Raw genomic sequence first — 21,520 nt, forward strand, 5'->3', positions numbered from 1 at the left:
TACATTTCCAATTTTAAAAAGAAAGAAAAAGAAAGAGAAAGTCTAGAGTTGCTAGGAAGAATTCCTAAAAAGAGAAAAACTCCTTCTTTGTCGGAAAGTCTAGGCCCAACTAATAATCTAGCCACATTTGTTAACAACGAAGAAGGGATAAAATAAGCTGCAGTGCACCGGATGGATAGGGGAGCAAAGGGATCCAGGTTCTTTGGAGAAGCAAAGAACTGAGCCCTCCTCAAAGTCACCCTTTGGACTGAGGTGTCCTGAGGACTCTCTCCTAATGCCCTCATCCTGGAGATGTTTTATGAAGTTCTTCTATGGCCTGCATGACTCAGCAAGGAAGAGTCCAGTGGAGCCCAGCTTCGAATGCACTTGTGAGTCTTCACCAGACCCAGTGCCTGCTGCTACTATCAGAAACCAGAAACCAGAAAACAGCTTCCTCCTTCTGTCTAGAACCTGTTAAGCCTAATACTCTACTAGGATAAAATGAAGTTCAAGACCCACACAGGAAACTGATATTGAACCTCAAGCCAGCTTCAAGGTCAAACAGAATTAAAAATTCAATTTTATGTTTAAAATAAAGTGACAATTCTTGCTTGCCAAAAGTACTAGTACAGTTAGTAAAATTTACATTCTCATCCCTTCTTTTTGTCCTCCTACATTCTCTCCTGTCCCCCTCTTTTCTTCCTTCCTTCTATCCTTTCTCTCTCTTTTGCTTTCTCAAGAAATATTTTCAGAATACCTTCAATTTACTCTTTTCTCATTATTTTATTTATCCATTCATCTCACAGGCTGTGGAGAAAGAAAAAAGAAAACATAAATCACCTGACCAAGTCCACGCAATGATTAAATGTTAGAAGTTGAACTCAAACCCAGGTTGCCTGGGTTCAGTTTCTCCAGTCTTTCTCCTGCAGTACTTTACTTCTGTTCTGTTCTTCCATCCCTTAAATCCTATGAGTACACAGAATATTCTTATGCTACTTACAAAAGGTCTTTCTCCAGAGTAAAGCCGTTTCAAAAAATGCTGTGGCCTGAGGAAGGACTCTGGATCCCAGCCCCCATCTGTGCCATCCACCTGGAATTCTGCCGAGAGTGACTGCCCACCTGAGCTCTATCTCCGCTCTCTGCTAGTGCCTCTCCCTTTCCTTCTTCTTCAAAGGTCCATTGTGCTTATTCAAGGTGCAAAGTTCTCTAAGCAATGAAGACATTTATACGGGTATTGTTTTTAGCTAAATTGCCAAAGCAAACTCTAGGATTTCAAAAATCCTGCTGATAAAGACAAGCCAATGCATCATCATTGCACTGGGATGTAGATAATCCCAAAAGGAATTATGGAATGTGTGTAAGTGATTGGGCAGAATCCAGTGATGCTTGGGTTTACCCAGGGAAATGGTGTGATCATGCTGAGCTTGTCTTTACCGTCTTTCTCCTCCCAACTCTAGAGAAAAGTGATGTATTTGAATATTATGTGTCTATAGAAAGTCACTGTGGTGAAAGAGAAGAAATAATAGGAGAGAGACAGTGCCAAGAGATAATCAGAGGCACTAGGAGCTGCCCATGGCTGCCATTTTATAATTCACCTCTGCTGTAGAGGAGCTATTCCAAATAATAATGTATTACAGGAAAAAAAATCATTAAATTGCATTATTCAAAGAAATATATACTTACAGTACAGTTACAACCTTTTCCAAAATTATACTAGATTCAATTAAAACTTGATTGATCAGGTCTTAACATTTCTATTAAATAACTGAAGATTGTAAGAGGAACTAAAAAATGGTCTGGCCTAAATTTAGCTTATTAACCATCCCCCTAACCCATCCTCCCCCCACCCACAAGCCCTGCACTACCCTTCCCAGCCTCTGGAAACCTTCGTTCTACTTTCTATGTCCTTGAGTTCAGTTGTTTTGATTTCTATATTCCACAAATAAGTGAGGACATGCAACGTTTGTCTCTCTGTGCCTGGCTTATTTCACTTAACATAATGAGCTCCAGTTCCATCCATGTTGTTGCAGACGACTGGATCCCATATTTTTTGATGGCTGAATATTCCTCCATTGTGTATACGTGCACATTTTCTTTATAATAAATTGAAGAGTGTAATTGGATTGTTTGTAACTCAAAGGAAAAATGCTTGAGGGGACGGATATCCCATTCTCTATTATGTACTTATTTCATATTGCATGCCTATATCAAAATATCTCTTGTACCCATAAATACATACACCTACTATATACCCACAAAAATTAAATAATAGTAAATAAAAGTAACATAAATACATAAATTTAGTCTACCTCTTCCTTACATTGGTGGCCCAATCAAACTAACTGATTTTAAAACACAGTAAATAAACCACATATCCCTGGTGAGATAGTTTCAAAAATAATGAATGCAAAGAAATTGTAAGCTCTTTCATTATTAATATTTTATCTTGAAATTATGAGATTATATATACATAAGTAATAGATGAATATAAATAAATTGATATATGTATGATGGAGCAAATTAAAATTGTATTGTTAAGATTTTCAGTAGAGGCCGGGTGCAGTGGCTCACGCCTATAATCCCAGCACTCTGAGAGGCCGAGGCGGGTGGATCATGAGGTCAGGAGATGGAGACCATCCTGGCTAACACAGTGAAACCCCATATCCACTAAAAATACAAAAACAAAATTAGCCGGGCATGGTGGCAGGTGGCTGTACTCCCAGCTACTCGAGATGCTGAGGCAGGAGAGCGGCATGAACCCGGGAGGTGGAGCTTGCAGTGAGCTGAGATCATGCCACTGCACTCCAGCCTGGGCAACAGAGCGAGACCCCAGTCTCAAAAAAAAAAAAAAAAGATTTTCAGTAGAAGAAAAAGATAAAATATAAACTCACAAAAGTCAAGTAAACATTCAACATTTTAAGTGTGAATTAGAAATATCTAAGTTTGAATTGAAAATATTACGTATATTAAAAATAAAATTACTAGCTCTGCCCACTGGAAAAGGCCAGTAGCAATAGCAATCCTAGTCAGCTATCAAAAAACCACATTGGCACTTTGGGAAGCCAAGGCAGGCGGACCACTTGAGGTCTGGAGTTTGAGACCAGCCTGGCCAACTTGGGGAAACCCTATCTGTACTAACAATATACACACAAAAATTAGCTGGGCATGGTGGCTCACGCCTGTGATCCCAGCTACTCGGGAGCCTGAGGCATGTGAATCATTTGAACCTGGGAGGCGGAGGTTGCAGTGAGCCAAGATTGCACCACTGAACTCCAGCCTGGGTGACAGAGTGAAATGGTAATCTCAAACAAACAAAATAAAACAAAACAAAAAACCCACATTGATAAGCATATGTGATCAACCTACTACATCTGGCTTCAGCCAACTAAGCTAATTTTCAATCTCAAAGTTAACTTTTAATTTTAAAATCTAAAAATGATGAATTCACTTTACAAATGTTATGTTCAGAACTTAATGTATTCTGTATATCCTATTATGATTTTCAACCATCTTCAAAATCTTTCATGTTTTTTACAAATATTAACAGTTAATTTCATTGAGGTTAATATGTAAGTTTCTTGGGTTGAAAAAGTGCCGATGACATTTGTTGCTGCTTTGGATTTCACCTATTAACTCACATTTGCCCCTATTTCATCAATTAAATACAGTGGCACTGTCTAGTAGTAGACATTATCTCCACAATCAATATTTCTACATGTATAGGACTATTCTTTGGCTTTTTAAAAGAATATACACAAGCTAATGAGTGAAAAAAGCACTTTGTCTGTGATCTAGATAATGAATCTAATATTGGGACAAGCCTAATGCCAATTTGTTTTTTAAATAAGCATTGTCATGCTAGGAAGTTAATTAGAGGTATTGTTCTGCTTTACAATAAGAAGAGAAACAAAACAAAACAAAACTTCTGTAAAGCAGAAAGAGATAAAGTATTGATTATTTTGTCTGTTAATAGTGTTTCCTAGTTCTTAATTTGTCTAATAACCTATTAAGACGCATTGTATTTCCAGCCTTCCATGTTTCTCTAAGTGAAACTGCAGATAGCTTGAAAAAAGTTTGCTGTGGGTATCGAGGTGAAAGATTATATACAAAAACAATGGTAGCTCAGAAAATATGCAACACTGAAATCATGCAGCGATCAGATTTTCAGTATTATTTTATAACAAGAATTGGCCACTGAACTTGAGACAGGCTGCCTGGATACCCAACCCCCAGCTTTTACTAGCTGTGTGACCCTGGACAAGTAAGTTAACCTCTCTGAGTTTTTGCTTCTTCATTTCTGAAGTGGAACCTACCTGATGGGAATGTTGAAGATGAAATGGATTGACAATGGTTGATGGAACACATTTAGAAGGGTGTCTTCCATATGGAAAATATTAGATAGGTCAGTATCTCCATGTTGTTTGTGCCTTTTTTTAGTTACCATGCCTTCTTTTGCTTTGCCTTTGTTTATATTTTCAGTGTTATTGAAATGCCAGACTTATTTTTTAATTAGAATCCCCTTCTAACAAAGGGTGCAAATCACATGTCTAAAAGCTTATGTTTGACTTTTAAGTCTTATTCCAGAAGAGTGCCTATATTTAACAATTCAGTTTGTTAGATTCACCTGATTTGGGAGACTAGCAAATATTCCTAGAATCAATCACTCAAACATTCTCTTCTACTGCCGCCTTACACATACATCAAGCATTGCTGCAAATGTTGATGGCACCTTCAGCGACCACATTCCTGACCTGTTCACAGCCACTCTTGCACAGCTCTTACCAATCATCAGAGATGGCCTGCAGGGCAGCTGGGGTGCGGAGCCACCTTTCTCAGGGCCAGTGTGGCATCTTGCCACTCGTTCTTGCTGACCTATTTCTGAATATATCTTTGACCTTTAAAAATATTGCAGACAACTGCTTATTCTTTCACAGGCATAATAGCATCTGAAAGCTATGCTCTTGAGTTCAACTTTAAAGTCTCCTTTTCACTTTTAAGGACAGTTGATATTTTAACAGATTGCTTTTACTGTATCACTTTGTTTTAAACCTGCTCATCCACCTCAACCCATTCTTGTTTCCACTTCAATTTTTCTTAATTTTTTTCCAGTTTTAATTATGAATTAAAAGATTTTTTATGGTTAAATAAATCTAGGATAGGTTTGAGAATTAACATTCATTTACTATCAACTTCATATATTTGAAACTATAAATTTTATGTGCATTATATTGTACCTAATGGGCAAGAGTACTTATTTTTTTTATTTTATGTACTTGATTCTATACATATTCACCTCTCTGTACTTAATGTATTACTGCCAATACATACCTAAGCTTTTAAACTGTATGAATCAATATATGCTCTTTGATTGTGACTTCATATTTGAATGTTATTTTGATAACTGCTTTAACTCAAATCCTGTAAAATAACAATATTTTCTTTAGAATAGCTTGAACAATAAATCAGTGGAGAGAAATTGCAGTTGGCACGAAAAACTTGGCAATTAGACAGTTCTTTAAAAGTGTGTTACCATTCTTCCGGGAAATAACTAACGATGTTCAGAAAAAAAGAATTCAAGTAGCAAACAGCATGAGACACACTGAGACTTGGAAATTGTTAATTGTGAGTATCATGTCTCTCTGTCTTGTGTAGGGAAAGATGACTCTATTGTTGCAGACTATGAGACAAGCCAATTTTGCACCTGGTATTTTCCTCTCTGGGTCTGAGGAAGTTTGTTTGACTTTTGATGCTGGACCATTAGGTGATTGGACTTCATCTTCTTTTCAGGCACAGAATCTGAACCACTGGGCTGCAGCCTGCACCCAACGGCTGAATGCCTGAGTTTTTTTGTCTGTTGCCCAGGCTTTACCGAAGTTCCACTTGAAACTTACCATTCCAATTTTTTTTCAGATTTCCTTGAAGTGTAGGTTTCCTAGTTCTATCATAGCAAAATACAACAAACTGAGTAGCTTAAAACAACAAAAATATATTCCCTTATGATCTTAGAGACCCAGAAATCCAAAATAAAGGTGTTGGCAGCGCCATGCTCCCTCAGAGGCTTCTCAGGAGAATCTTCTTGCCTGGTAGAGTTACTGGTAGCCCTCGGTGTTCCTTGGCTGGTGGCAGCATAATTCTGATCTCTGCCTCTGACTTTTCATGGCTCTCTTCCTTCTGTTCCTCTCCCTTCTCTCTATGCAAAACCAGATATATTGGATTACAGCCCACCTTAATAACCTCATCTTATCTTAACAATATCTGCAAAGATTCTATTTCCAAATAAGGTCACCTCCCATGTATTGAAGGTTCAGAGTTCAGCATATTATTTTAGCAGAAACAATTCAACTTAAAATACAAGACTACTTCTGATTATTTTATATCTAGCAGGATTTGAGCCTTTAACAAATTAAGAATAAGATGACTGTATTTGATTACCACTAACTTAATTTAGACTATAATGTCTTATAGTTTGTTATATTTATGATGATGGGTGCATTCATTGAGTAAGAAAATATTTATTGACCACTTACAGGCAAGCTGAGCTGAGCCGTGAACCCTATACATGTGACTTAGACACAGAGCTTCTTTTAAAGGAAATTGCATTTTAGACACAGAAATAAAACACACATAAAATACCACCAACTTAAAATAAAACATACCTGGGTGCAGTGGCTCATTCCTGCAATCCCAGCACTTTGGGAGGTTAAGGCAGGCAGTTCACTTGAGCTCAGGAGTTTGAGACCAGCCTGGGCAACATGGAGAAACCCCGTCTCTACACAAAATACAAAAATTAGCCAGGTGTGGTGGCATGTGCCTGTGGTCCCAGCTACTTGAGGGGCTGAAGTGGGAGAATCGTTTGAGCCTGGGAGGCAGAGGTTGCAGTGAGCTGAGATCGCGTCAATGCACTCTAGCCTGGGCAACAGAGGGAGACCCGGTCTCTAAATAAATAAATAATAAATACCCTAAGAGATTCAGGGTAAGATTCTAAAAGGAAGGAGAGCATTGCCAACTAATAGCCATGGTCAAGAGAGGGTGTTTTCTCTTCCCCATCTAATTCTGAGCTTTGTGAAAAGCTTCTTCACACTCCTTAAATACATCAGCCTGTAAGTCATCAATCTGACCATGCCTTAAAGCAGTGCTACCCAACGTGCGGCCCAAGGCTATTCTGTGAACTGTTTAGGTCTACGGGAAGATAAATACAGAAACTGAGAGTCCGTATTTTGAAACTTGTAAAGACATTTCAACAAATTTGAGTATGTTGAATGTCATAACAATAAAGAAATGTTGGTTTGGGTTTTTTTATGTACTTTTTCCACTTTCTTTTTCTAGTCGTTATTTTTATTGTGTGTTATAGAGGTATACCACGATATATTGAAAATGTTTAATTAATTATTTGCCTCATTTGAAAGGCTCTGAAGCAAGGACTTTCTTCTGGAGAAGGCCCACATTTAAAAACACAACACTTAAGGGCCTCAGGCCAAATTCTTTTTTCACCCTCCCATCCCACAAGGCTGTAGCTGACAACAGCTTTGGTGACTAGCAAGAAATTTAATTATTTTTCTTCATATCCAGACTTGTTCAGAGTGTCTAGGAAGGCATCCCAGGTATAAAAATAATTAGTTTTTAAACAGAGAAAATGTTTGACCTCATTATTTGCAGGTCTTGAAGTCATATTCCTATATTCAAATCAGAATGGCAGAGTTAAAAAAAAAACACACTAAACTAATTGTTGAAGGACTGGTTCCACTTTCAACTCTCTCATGTCCTCGTTGAATGACCTTGAACACTTCTGCACTCAATCTTTAAAATTTGCTACCCATCTACCACACAGAGGTTTGTATAAAGACAAGTCTTTATAAAGAGATTTTTGCATATACCAAATCTTTGAGGTTTGATGACAGTTTTCTGTGGTATCCAAAATTTCTTTAGACATGCAAATAATTAATATTTTATGGCAAGCATATTGCTGATTCTTCAGGAATATGCCAATGAGAAAAATGTTCCTTAAGTTAAACCTTAAGCAAAAACAAACACATGAACTTTTCTTGGGCCTTTCTATAATGACTTTTGGGCTAAGACATAATGAGGAATCTTATTAAGGTAACAATTTTCACTATGTAAATAGCCTGAATTTAAGATAGACCTAGATATATTTTTCTACCACTCTTCAAAGATGGGCTGTTAAAAGCATCCTAATGACCTGATATTTCTGGACCTCTTTATTTTGTTAAAACTGAAAATATATTGAATGTAGTTCAAAATTTTCCTGGAAAGGTTTTCAGAGTAAACACAGTACAGCTTGTTGGAGTCACACTATTATTTAACCAACGTGCTCCAGAAACTACTGGGAAAGCCAAGCTCCAATGGGATACCAGAGTCCAATCATGATTCCTCTCACACTAGGAGCTCTATAGTAAATATTGACTATGGTAGAATCTTGCATCTATGAATTTGTGTTTTGGTGAAAATTTGTGTTTTGGAAATGGTAGATAAGCTGAGAAAAAAATCCTTAGTTTTTGATATAGCTCTCTAAAAACTTCTGGCATGGTATAATAGGTCAGTTTAAGACCAAGAACTTAAACCAGCGTAATTCCTGTCGTGTGTTAAACAATACTAGGACCAAGCATACTTATACCAAGATCAAGTAAAAATGGCTTATATTGTTGTTCCAGGCATTACTTGTTCCTGGAAGATAAGAATATGGACCAACTGAAGCACTTGTCTATTAAACCAAGTTTGCTCATTAAGGCTTACTTCAAGATTCTCACTTCTTTGCTGTGCCTGCAAAACCAAAGGTATTTTATTATATAAAATTTTCTCAATTCCAAGTAGTTCCACTTTGAAATATCTACCTTTAAATCACATATCCCAGGCTCTAAAGCATCTGTATACTTCCATAGTATCACTACTTACAGACTCCAATGAGACTCTGTCAAGGTTTTTTTTTCTTATTGCTACAGTCTAACAAACTTAATTTGCTTAATCAATAGGTTTTTATGCTGGTCATTTGGGGAAAAGATAGAAAGAACACAGTGTATCAAAATAGTTTAGTTAATGTAAAATTTTAGGTCAACCTATGAGATAGCATTTTTCCACAAACAATTCCCATTGTCTTATTATTCCCTATGAACCAATATTGTTAGAGATATTGTTTCAACTGTTTCCTTTTTACTTATTAGCTCTCTCCCACGTTGTATGAAAATTGAAAGCCTCCTCCTTAGATAGCCTCCAATATAAATGTATTCAGTCTAGTCATTATCACCCCCTAAGTGTTGTGGTACCCTCCTTCTCTTATAAAACATAAAGGATAAAAGGAATACACATGATATCAATACCATATGTGGACGCTACCTAGACATAGAGAAGTTGAGTTCAGGCATGAGTCTCCCATAGAAAATGAAGTCTGTTAAAACTATTGTTGGAGGCAGCCAGGCGCGGTGGCTCACGCTTGTAATCCCAGAACTTTGGGAGGCCGAGGCGAGCGGATCACGAGGTCAGGAGATCGAGACCACGGTGAAACCCCGTCTCTACTAAAAATACAAAAAATTAGCCAGGCGTGGTGGTGGGTGCCTGTAGTCCCAGCTACTCAGAGAGGCTGAGGCAGGAGAATGGCGTGAACCTGGGAGGCGGAGCTTGCAGTGAGCCGAGATTGCGCCACTGCACTCCAGCCTGGGTGACAGAGCAAGACTCCGTCTCGAAAAAAAAAAAAAAAAAAAAAAAAAAAAAAAAAAAAAACCACACACAAAAAAACTATTGTTGGAGGCACCAACTAGGAGCAGCTGTAGCTTGAGATAACCAAGTAGGAAGACCGTAGCCTGGAGGCCTATAACAGGGATATGAGAAGCACGGTTTCTACAAGCAATGAGACTGAGGAAGTAAGGAGCCAATGAACGGCTCTTCTGGACAATATTTGGTACATTTGTGGCCTTAGAATAATTATTAGGATTCAGAGGTCAGAAGCCAGTAGTCCCAAAGAGCGATGGTTTTGCAAATGCGTCAAATTCAAGCATGATTTCCTAAAGAGATTTTGCCATGAATCCAGTCTCCAAGGAAAGTTTTATTATTCACAGAAGAAAATTTAAGGCCAAACTAATTTCCCAACATAGCAACAAAAGTTTATAGTCAAAGAGGTAGCTCTGTGTTAAATCTAAGAAACAACTACAACTTTAGTCTTACAGCACACATTCACACAATTTAAAGGATCCATATTAGCTAACTTGTCATTGTTTCTCATTGTTTTAGGGGTAACATTATAGGTTGTTTGAGCATAGACATTACCTTTTAAGTTATTAATTATTAACATTACAGATCTAAGTCTTATAGCACAGGAAAAACTGGATGGGTGAGACAACATTGAACAAAAGTCAAAGACTAAGAATCCTCTTAATTTTACAATTATTCTTTTGCCAGACACTGCAAAAGAAAAGGCACCCTCTTTATCTGCATGCCATTTCACTTTGTGGAACTTATGTCTCTGACAAAAAAAGAAAAGAAAAATATTTACACAAAATTAATTCTGAAAGTTATTAAAAGACAAATCAGCAGATATTAAAACCACTAATATTCTTATAAATTCAGATTTTTAATATTTGAATTAGACACAATTTTAATGGAGGTATATAAATGTTCATAGTTTCAGTTCTCTTAGAGGGATTTTCCAAGTATGTCCGGACACTTTGTTACTTGAGTTATGGTTGAATAACTTCATTATTTTAGAGATCAAAGACTAACTGAAAGAAGCCAGACAAATTATAGATTTTTTAAAAATCTGATTAATTAATTGAAAACATCGTCTAGGCCAGGCGTGGTGGCTCACACCTGTAATCCCAGCACTTTGGGAGGCTGAGGCGGGCAGATCATGAGGTCAGGAGATTGACACCATCCTGGCTAACACGGTGAAACCCCGTTCTCTTGAACTAGATAGGCTTTTTTCCAGTATTTGGGCTCAAACCGAAACACTGTATCTTCTTGGGTCTCAAGCCCACTGGCCTTTGAAATGTAACAGCATCAACAGCTTTCCTGGGTCTCCAGCTTGCTGGCTTACACTGAGTACCTTGGGATTTACCAGCCTCCATAATCACTTTAGCTATTTCTTTATATTAAATCTCCCTAGATAGACAGGTAGATAAATGGATACATAGATAGATAGACAGACATCTTATTGGTTCTGTTTATCTCGTGAACCCTCACTAATACGGGTTCACGGGGGTTTACACAGAACATTATGAGACGTGTAGAAAAGATCATATAATTAATCATGGGGTAATCATAAATGACTTCTCAATGGAGTGAAAATGTAATAAAAATCTTAATTTAAGTATTTTGAAGAGATATCAGAATTGTAGCCTTCATCAAAGAAAAAATACAGTTCACTTTATTTAGTATCTTTTTTTTTTTTGAGACGGAGTCTCTCTGTGTCGCCCAGGCTGGAGTGCAGTGGTGCGATCTTAGCTCACTGCAAGCTCCGCCTCCGGGGTTCATGCCATTCTCCTGCCTCAGCCTCCTGATAATTTTTTTTTTCTTTTCTTTCTTTTAGTAGAGATGGGGTTTCACCGTGTTAGCCAGGATGGTCTCAATCTCCTGACCTTGTGATCCGCCCACCTCAGCCTCCCAAAGTGCTGGGATTACAGGTGTGAGCCATCGTGCCCGGCCTATTTAGTATCTTTCAATGTATTTTAGCAGCAGAATGTTCTTTGAAATACCATTTTATATATCTTTTAAAAACTTCAATGAATAAAATAGATATATCTTTAGCTGATCGAATTGATGTAGAAATGCCCATTAGATACTGTATTAGGCAGTTCTTTTGTGGCTATAAAGGAACACCTGAGACTTGGTAATTTATAAAGAAAAGAGGTTTAATTGGCTCATGTTTCTACAGGCTGTACAGGAAGCATGGTGCTGGCATCTTCTCAGCTTCTGGGGTGACCCCAGGAACCCCTTTCACTCATGGCAGAAGTTGAAGTGGGAGCCGGCAATTACATGGTAGAGTGAGAACAAAGAGGAGGGGAAGTCCCACACACTTTTAAGTGACCAGATCTCCAGAAAACACACTCACTGTGGTAAGGACAGTACCAAGTCATGAGGGATGTGTCCCCATGACTCAAACACCTCTCACCAGGCCCCACCTGCAACACTGGGTATTTGGAGATTTGGGTGGGGACAAACAAACATCCAAACTAAATTAGGCACCTACTCATCTACCAATTCCACTGAATTTTCTTTATAGACCTCTTAAGTCTCATACGGCAGTTCACAGGATTAAAATTACAGCTAAATTTAATCAGAGAATGCCGGGGATCACACAATTATATTTGATTAAACATCATTATACAATTTCAACTACCTTACTTTACAACAAATTCCAACTCCTATGATTTACGAGATTACATTTTTCACAAGGAACAAATATTTTCAAGTATGACTATTAGACTTGTGTTTATTGCTATGTCTACTCCATCTGTGACAGAACAATTAGATAAAGCAATTAATCATATCTTTTCTCTAGATTGATGAGAAAATAATAAAATGTATTTGCCAATAACACAAGAGATAAGAAGGGATTTATGTCTAGAGGCCTGGGATACTTTTTGTCTTGTAAGAGATTCAAGAGATGCTGTTTTTAAAAAACTAGGACTATGGAAGCAAGAGGCACAGTTGTTTATTAGGTAGAGGGTTTGAAGAGTTGAAAGAGAGGAATGTGCAGAATGTAAAAAAGATGACATAAAATCAATGGAAAACATGTATTATTCAACAAATTGGAAAACTGGATAGTCATCTGAAGGAAAAATAATAATTTGATATTTTATTTTATATCTTTTGTTAAAATAAATTTGGATGGATAAATAACTGAACCTTGAAACAACTGGAAAATTGTAAGAAAGCATGAGAGGTGGATTTAGTTTTGTAGGTTTATAGTGGACATGGCATTTCTAAGTAACAAACAAAATACAGAAGACAAAATAAAGCACTGAGAAATTTTAATATACATATATTTTAAGATTCTCTCTTTTTTTATTTATTTATTTTTTTGAGACAGAGTCTCACTCTGTCGGCCAGGCTGGAGTGCAGTGGCATGATCTCAGCTCGCTGCAACTTCCGCTTCCTGGGCTCATGCAATTCTCCTGCCTCAGCCTCCCTAGTAGCTGGGATTACAGGTGTGTGCCATCATGCCTGGTTAATATTCTTTATATAAAATTTTTACACAAAGACTCATTAAATTGGCAAAATGTTTGCAATTCACACTACAGACAATAGAAAATTTTTCTTAATCCATAAATACTCTTGTAAATTAAAAGGAAAAAAATTCGGCCCTCTCTTTCTGCTGCTCCCCAGCTCTCGGATACAGCCGACACCATGGGTTTTGGAGACCTGAAAAGCCCCGCCGGCCTCCAGGTGCTCAATGATTACCTGGCGGACAAGAGCTACATCGAGGGGCATGTGCCATCACAAGCAGATGTGGTGGTATTTGAAGCTGTGTCTGGCCCACTGCCTGCCGACTTGTGTCATGCCCTACGTTGGTATAATCACATCAAGTCTTACAAAAAGGAAAAGGCCAGCCTGCCAGGAGTGAAGAAAGCTTTGGGCAAGTATGGTCCTGCCGATGTGGAAGACACTAAAGGAAGTGGAGCTACAGATAGTAAAGATGATGATGACATTGATCTCTTTGGATCTGATGATGAGGAGGAAAGTGAAGAAGCAAAGAGGCTAAAGGAAGAACGTCTTGCACAATATGAATCAAAGAAAGCCAAAACACCTGCACTTGTTGCCCAGTCTTCCATCTTACTAGATGTGAAACCTTGGGATGATGAGACAGATATGGTGAAATTAGAGGAGTGTGTCAGAAGCACTCAAGCAGACGGCTTGGTCTGGGGCTCATCTAAACTACTTCCAGTGGGATATGGAATTAAGAAACTTCAAATACAGTGTGTAGTTGAAGATGACAAAGTTGGAACAGATATGCTAGATGAGCAGATCACTGCTTTTGAGGACTATGTGCAGTCCATGGATGTGGCTGCTTTCAACAAGATCTAAAATCCATCCTGGATCATGGCATTTAAATAAAAGCTTGAAAGATTAAAAAAGAAAAAAAAAAGGAAAAAAATTCACCACCAAAAAAAAGCAAAGTGCATTTTATAAAGAAGAAAATACAAAAGTTTTTAAAAGTATACATTGCTGGTGAGAATATGCCATTTTAAAACTGCTATGAAAAGCAATTTGTCAAAAACTACCAATATATAAGTGGACATACTTTGTGAGTCAGCAAGTCACTTTCTCAGGAATTCATCCTACATATTTGTAAAATATTGTATACCTAAGGACATTCATTACAGCCATCATGTGCTATGGTAAAACTGCATATGTGCTTAAAATATTAAGCAAGTTAAATAAATTATGCTATGTCCATACGATGAAATTCTTTACAATTTAATATAGAATATAACATTTCCAGATGTAATGTCAAATTGAAAATTAAATGATCTATTATGTCTCTTTGTATGGAAAAAAAATACATACATGGTGCTTGGAGTGCATAGGAAACATCTGGAAAGACACCCAAGAATGGATGCATCTAGAGATGCTAGTTGGGCAGCAGGAAGGGAGACAAATATGTATAGTATTTCTTTTTGTACTTGTAAAACATTCATGTAGTCCTTGTGTAACCTCTTAGATAATAAATAAATTAAACATTCAAAGTCACCAAATATTTTGAAGCAATTAACACCAAAATATTAATATTGTATGGGTCAAAGAATAATAGAATAACAAAAACTACAAAATTCTTCGAATCAAATACTAATAAAACAATATCTTTTTATTTATTTATTTATTTATTTATTTAATGTTTATGGGTTACAAGTGTAGTTTTGTTACATGGATATATTGTGTAGTGGAGAAACCTGAGCTTTTCCTATTCCCATCACCCAAATAGCGAACACTGTATCCAATAGGTATTAATAATTTCTCATCCTTCACCCCCTCTCCCACCCTATCACTGTTTGGAGCCTCCAATGTCTATGAATCCACTCTGAGTGTCCGTGGGTACACATTGTTTAGCAGCCATTTATAAGTGAGAACATGAAGTATTTGACTTTCTGAATTATTTCACTTAAGATAATGACCTCCAGTCCCATCCATGTTAGCAGAGCAACTTTATATAAAATGTGGTTACATTCAGCTAAAACTGGAAATAAATGAAAATTATGGCCTTAAATTGTTTTATAAAACAAGAGACATAAAGGTAATTAAGCTATATTTAGCTAAAAGAGGAAGAGAAAAATATAGTAAACGCAAATGAGTGAGAACATGAAATTAAAAAATAAATATAAGTAAAACAAATAATCAAAAAAAACCTCAAATCATCAGCAAAACAAAAAGTGGTTACAAATTCAAAATCCTAGTAATACAGACAATGAAGGGAAAATATGGCAAGAACACACACAAAAAGGATTTTATCTTCTGAGAAAAAAAGTGGGTAAAATTACATGATCTTTTATCCCTTGCTTTCTAATTTTTAAAAAGAAAAAATAACAATCTTAAGCCAACACTTCTTGAAAATGAAAACCGTAGGAATATTACCTAACTTATTTCACAAGTCTTGCAACATTAAAGAGAGCAAAAGTTCTGCCTAAAAATATTAGCTGCATTTAATTCAGAAGTGTATTTTTAAACAACATACCCTGGCCGGGAGCGGTGGCTCATGCCTGTAATCCCAGCACTTTGGAAGCCCGAGGCGTGTGGATCACCTGAGGTCAGGAGTTTGAGACTAGTTTGGCCAACATGTGCAACCCCATCTCTACTAAAACTACAAAAAGTTACCCAGGCGTGGTGGCGGATGCCTGTAATCCATGCCTGTAATCCCAGCTACTCAAGAGGCTGAGGCAGAAGAATCACTTGAACCTGGGAGGTGGAGGCTGCAGTGAGCCAAGATTGCACCACTGCACTCCAGCCTGGGTGACAGAGTGAGACATCATCTCAAAAAAAAAAAAAAAAAAAAAAAAAAAAAAAAATACCCTAACTGGGTAGTGATAAGCTAGATGTACTAGATGGACAAGGTTATTTCATTCTAGAAAATTGAATAATATGATATATGCTTTCAATACCTTTAAAAGGTGACCATCTTAATATATGCAAATATGTTTTATAAAATTTAAATATTCACTATAAAGCAGTTGACTAGAACTGGACATGATAGTCATTAACCTGACAATGGTGTGGGCCAAAATAAAAAGAAAATTAAAAAGTAATTTCTGTTGCATTCTTTGACAGTCAGGAAAAAAAAAATAATACCACCATTCAACATTATACCAGACAGCTTAGCCAACTGAATAATACATTAAAAAGAATACAAAAAGTTTGAGATAAAATGAGAAAAATCACCATTAAATGATATGATTGTCTGCATTAAAAACTCAAGACAATCAGTTAATTAAAACTGGTTAGGTTTAACAGACCAACTATATTTTAAAATGGTGGAAACTTTCAGCAACAATAATCAAATTAAAAATATGGTAGAAAAATAATTCCATTCAAAAAGAAAAAAGAAAACAGAAACAATAAAAGTACTGGGAAAGTAAACCTCTTCAAATGTATAATAAAATACCATCGGTAAAAATTCACAAACTTTTACTAAAGGGCATTGATAAGAAAAATGCAAATATAGATACACTCTGAAATATGTGACAATTTCTTGAGAAAATATACAAATCCTCAAATACATATATAAAATGCAAATTTTTCACAAATAATGGTGGCAGAGAAGTTCATTTGATATTTCTGGTGGTCTGATTATAGCTACAATCTAAATGTTTATAATTTGGTTTTATGTTAAACGTCCAAAGTCGATGAAATTTTTCTCTCTTCTTCCATCAAAATAAGGCATTATCATAGTGTGTCCCAGGAAGAACAACAAAACCAACACCAAGCAAGTTTGCACCGAAGGCCACTACCACTTATTCTCACCCTTACTGGCCCCCAAAAGTCACGAGCCCTGTAGAAGAGCTTCCATTTCCTAAATGTAGTTCTGCTTCTTGATACCAGAGCTTCCTCAAGAACAAGAAAGAGCATATTACTGATGCAGATAAAGCCAACTTAAAAATATTGTAGTGTAGGAAAAGTCAAAGTGGGGCTCGCTCTGTGTGTAAGTTCTTGGATGTACTGTTGGTGAAAAGGGGACCCATGCCACTGGGCACTGATGAGCATCTGCAAACTATAAGAACAGCTTTTGTTGCCCTTGTCACCTCAAACCTTTTTGGGGGAAACTAGGGCTATAAGTAAATAGTTGATTTAGTACAATAAATAACTCAAATTCTGCCTCTCAAATGTATTTTATTCCTCGGAATGCAGAGCATAGCTCATAACATGGGAGCATATTCAGGAGTTTTGTTGGGGGCTGCCATGACAAAATTCCACAGACTGGGTGGTTTAAACAATGGACATTTATTTCTTGCAGTTTGTGGGGGCTGGAAATCAGGGTGCCAGGTTTTGGTTAGGTCTCTCCTCCTTCCCCCGGAGGTAACTTTTTTTTCAGTGCATGTGCACTGAGAAGACGGTGAGCTCTCTGCTGGCTCTTACTATCAACACAAATCCCATCTTGAGGTGCTCATCTTCATGACCTCATCTAGCCCCAATTACCTTCCAAAGGCCCATCTCCAACTGCAATCACACTGGGGGTTTACAGCTTCAGCATATGAATTTGGGGGTAACACAAACATTCGGTTGATAGCATGGAGCATGTTGCTTTAAACATCAAATTGGCAGATCCCTGTGCACAAAAGCTAATCAATATATTGGACCCTTCAATTAAAATTTCTGTTCTAGGGATTTCTCAAAAGCACACAACTATACTACAATAAACCTGCCTCAAAGCTTAGACTCATTTAGATCTTTCAAACATTGTTTACTAAAGACAAAAACCACTAACTTGGTTCTTCATGATCAATAGCAGGCAATTCCCCGTCATCACTGCTCATATTATTGTATGTTCTTCTTTAGCTAAAGCATGACACAATAATAAGTTTTATACTTTATTCCAGAATTATCCTGGTGTTTTTATTTCTATGGCCTTAATGTTTAGAAAACACAAATGTTTAAAGAAAATTCACAAATAAATAAAACTGCATACCAAGTAAAGGATTTTTCAGGTCAATATATTACCCTTCTGAGACATATCTAGGTAAACTTCTAATCTAGATCCATTCCATAACATCATGACCAGAAGTTGTCCAAAAGCTGCCATTTGTTCATGCCATCTCCTATCTCAATTTAAAGACAAAAATTAAATGAGTATGATACATTTCAATAGGTAAGAAATCTCTTCCACCTTTACAAAGGTATTCTTCCTTTTTTATAACCAGCCAAAAGGTTGAGAACTCCCTATTCATTCAGTCTTCTTTACCCAGCCTGACACGGTTTGGCTCTGTGTCCCAAACCAAATCTCATCTTGAATAGTAATAATCCCCACATGTCAAAGGTAGGACCAAGTGGAGATAATTGAATCATGGGGGCAGTTTCCCCATACTGTTCTGGTGATAGTGAGTCAGTTCTCACAAGATCTGAGCCCTGTGCTCAGCACTCATTCTCTCTCCTGTTGCCATGTGAAGAGGTGCCTTCTACCATAATTGTAAGTTAACTGAGGCCTTCCCAGCCATGCAGAATCTTGAGTCAATTAAACTTCTTTTCTTTCAGGGTATTTATTCATAACAGCATGAGAGGAGACTAATATATGGCCTTTCTGAGCTGTGCTGGATGTTTGTGTTGACAGCTTCAACAGAGAGGCTTGTTTTACAGTTATTCTCCAACAGTCATATTTTCTCCAGGCTGAGTCATCTCCACTCTTTATTTATTCCCTGGCTGCGTCTGAAATTTGAATTTTGTCATTCTGCTTTCCAAAGGCAACAGATTGGGAGAACTCCAGAGTGTTAGATAATGGAACACAGGCTGCTAATCTTTGATAAAAGACTATAATCCTAGAGAACATGGTGCCAGACTTTTTTTATTCTTTCATTTTAAATCTAAGGAAGAATAGCCGAACACACTTAACTGATCAAAGCACATAAACATACTTTTGGAATCATATTGCTTGAGTGATAAATAACATAATTTAACCTTTATTTTGGAACATGTGATAATGAAGTCCATTTCCTTCTTTCCTATAATTTTGTTCACTCCGATAGTCACACGATCTCCACCCTGCCATCTATCCTTTTCTGTTGACAGGAAGAATAGTGATTATTCAGGTGGGTGTGTGATTAAGGTGGCATGACACTGAAAACTGAACGTTCACACTAGCAGTTAGCCCTCCACCTTCCTTCAAAATTCAGTGTTTGCATCCAAGTATTATGAACATATAGTCCAATTTTAAAAGAGAAAAGAAATGGAAACACCCCAAAGTCATGATTCCACATAAAACCGAGACTCTAAAATCACTAATCTGAATACCACAGAGAAGTTCTTTAGCACAAAGACTATCTGTTGAATCCTGGTTTATAGACCTGAATTATATCTAATCTTCAAGACCTTTCTTCCAGTGGATGCAGAAATAAAAGCAGACTAGGGAAAATCTTAGGCTAAGGCCATTTTTGCACTATTTCTGGTCTTACCCCATTTCCACTCTGCTCTTTGCAAAGCACCTCGAAATCTGAAATAAATTCCCGTTCCATATTATATACCAACTACACGAACTTGAAGAAAATAGCACACAAAGAAAGCAATTCGGCATCTATTATGTTCCATGTATATAACTTATCTCCTCTAGAAAAGGACCAAATTCCTTCTTCTGTTGCCTGTCTGTGGATTAGAGAACTCTATTTTGTCCTTTGACCTCTGTCAGAGCATTTCTTCCCTTGAGGCCAAGAACACAATGGCTACGGTGTGGCATTTTAGCAACATATAAAGCAGGGATTCTCAAGGGTGGCTTCTGGCCCTGCAGAAAGTAGCAGCTTCAATCTTTGGATTTAATTTATTTACTCTCCCACTGTAAAGTGAGGGTGGAGGATAGTTGAGCTGTGAGACTTCTGCTGTGCTTGTGTTGATCACATTACACAGGCACAGAGGCTGCTATCCTGTGGTTAGGGTGTGATGTGTGATAAACACATCTTTTCATCCAACAGCTTTTAAAGCTTAAACCCAATTAACTTCTCCATATAGGAGAAACGTCATTCCAGAAGAGTTCTGCCTGCTCCTTAGGGAAGCTCTCTCCTAATAACCTGTGTCACTCCAATGGATCAATAGTCTAAATAGTAAGTGAGTCAGGTCCCATGGGCTTTTCTAGACTCTGATCAGAGCTATGCATAATTCTGATAGCTGTCTGTAGAATGGGATGTTGTGTAATAAAACAGAAGCAAAGAGACTAGGCTGAGTACGATGCAGTAAACCAGGTGAGGTTCTTTGGTTGGATGGTGATGCTTTGGAGTAAGGTAATAACAGTGGAAATGGCAAGAAGTGAATGAATTTCTGCTACATTGTGAAGGTGACATTGATCGCATTGGCTAGCCAATGACACATCATTAATATGTCATTCCCGTTCCTCACCAAATCAGTCCTTGTTGTCACAGAGAAATTGGAAGCACTACGAAAAGTCAAAGTTCACCCAAAAGTACCATAGCATTACCCTCACACCCCCACAACGTCGAAACAATAATGTTAAGAAAAGGAAGCCTGATGGATGCTACATGTCATGTGAGTTTGGCTTGAGCAACGCAGTGAATTGTGACATCATTTGCTGAAACACAGACGACTGGGGAAGGAAAAGTTTGTACAACTGTTGGGAAAAATCAGTTGTTCTTTGTACAAGTGAACTCAGAGGCTCCTACGTGACGTCCAAGTGAAGTCATTGACTAGGCAGTCAGACACATGGACTCAGGGCAGAGACACATGGTGGAGATGTAACACTAGGCATCACTAGAAAAGAGACTGAACTGAGGGTCCTGGGACAGAGCTAAGCTCATGTAAGGAAATTGTGCCCATAAGCAATATGCAACACTATAAACTCCCTCTCGTCACCAGGTCAGTCCTTATTCTTACAGAGAAATTGGAAGCACTAAAATCAATCAATCAATGAATCATAGGCCACTTTCATGCCCCCTCAAACCACTTGGAGCAATTTGAATACTCACATACATACAAAAATCAAACACACCAGGTGCCTTCTTACTTCAGCTGATGTTTAGTGTGGGGAGGAGCAGTCAAGTGAATGAATGGCATTCCAGGTATTTCTTCAACATCTGAGGCCCGGACCATTTTCCCACTGAAATTATTTCAGCACCTCCAAAAATAGCTTTCACTAGCCCCATTTTTGTATAGCTTTTGGTAACACTCAAAATACCCAAGAGTACCATAACATCACCCTCACATCCCCGCAATGTGGAAACAACCAAAATATCCATTAAATGTGACAAACAGCAGTTTATAATCTAAATTCCACTTACTCTATTATAAAATTTTGTTACAAAACAAGACATGTGTGCCTAAAATTAAAGATACATTGTAAATTCTAGAACTGAATTTTCATGACCAGCTGCAGAGAATTATTGTTACTTAGCGG

At 37.4% G+C, this 21,520-nt stretch overlaps 1 protein-coding gene across 1 annotated transcript; it reads left to right on the forward strand.

Annotated features, from left to right (window-relative positions):
* The first annotated feature begins 13,297 nt into the window (after positions 1–13,297).
* On the forward strand, positions 13,298–14,074 carry LOC129463811 (elongation factor 1-beta-like). Its single transcript, XM_055244490.2, has one exon. It carries the CDS (start codon positions 13,333–13,335, stop codon positions 14,008–14,010), a length of 678 nt encoding a protein of 225 aa, XP_055100465.2. The 5' UTR covers positions 13,298–13,332; the 3' UTR covers positions 14,011–14,074.
* The last annotated feature ends 7,446 nt before the right edge of the window (positions 14,075–21,520 follow it).

Source organism: Symphalangus syndactylus, chromosome 15 (assembly GCF_028878055.3).
Source record: "Symphalangus syndactylus isolate Jambi chromosome 15, NHGRI_mSymSyn1-v2.1_pri, whole genome shotgun sequence".
NCBI lineage: Eukaryota > Metazoa > Chordata > Mammalia > Primates > Hylobatidae > Symphalangus > Symphalangus syndactylus.

Excerpts from the sequence above, each read along its gene's own strand:
- LOC129463811 (XM_055244490.2), top strand. The coding sequence starts at position 13,333 with ATGGGTTTTGGAGACCTGAAAAGCCCCGCCGGCCTCCAGGTGCTCAAT.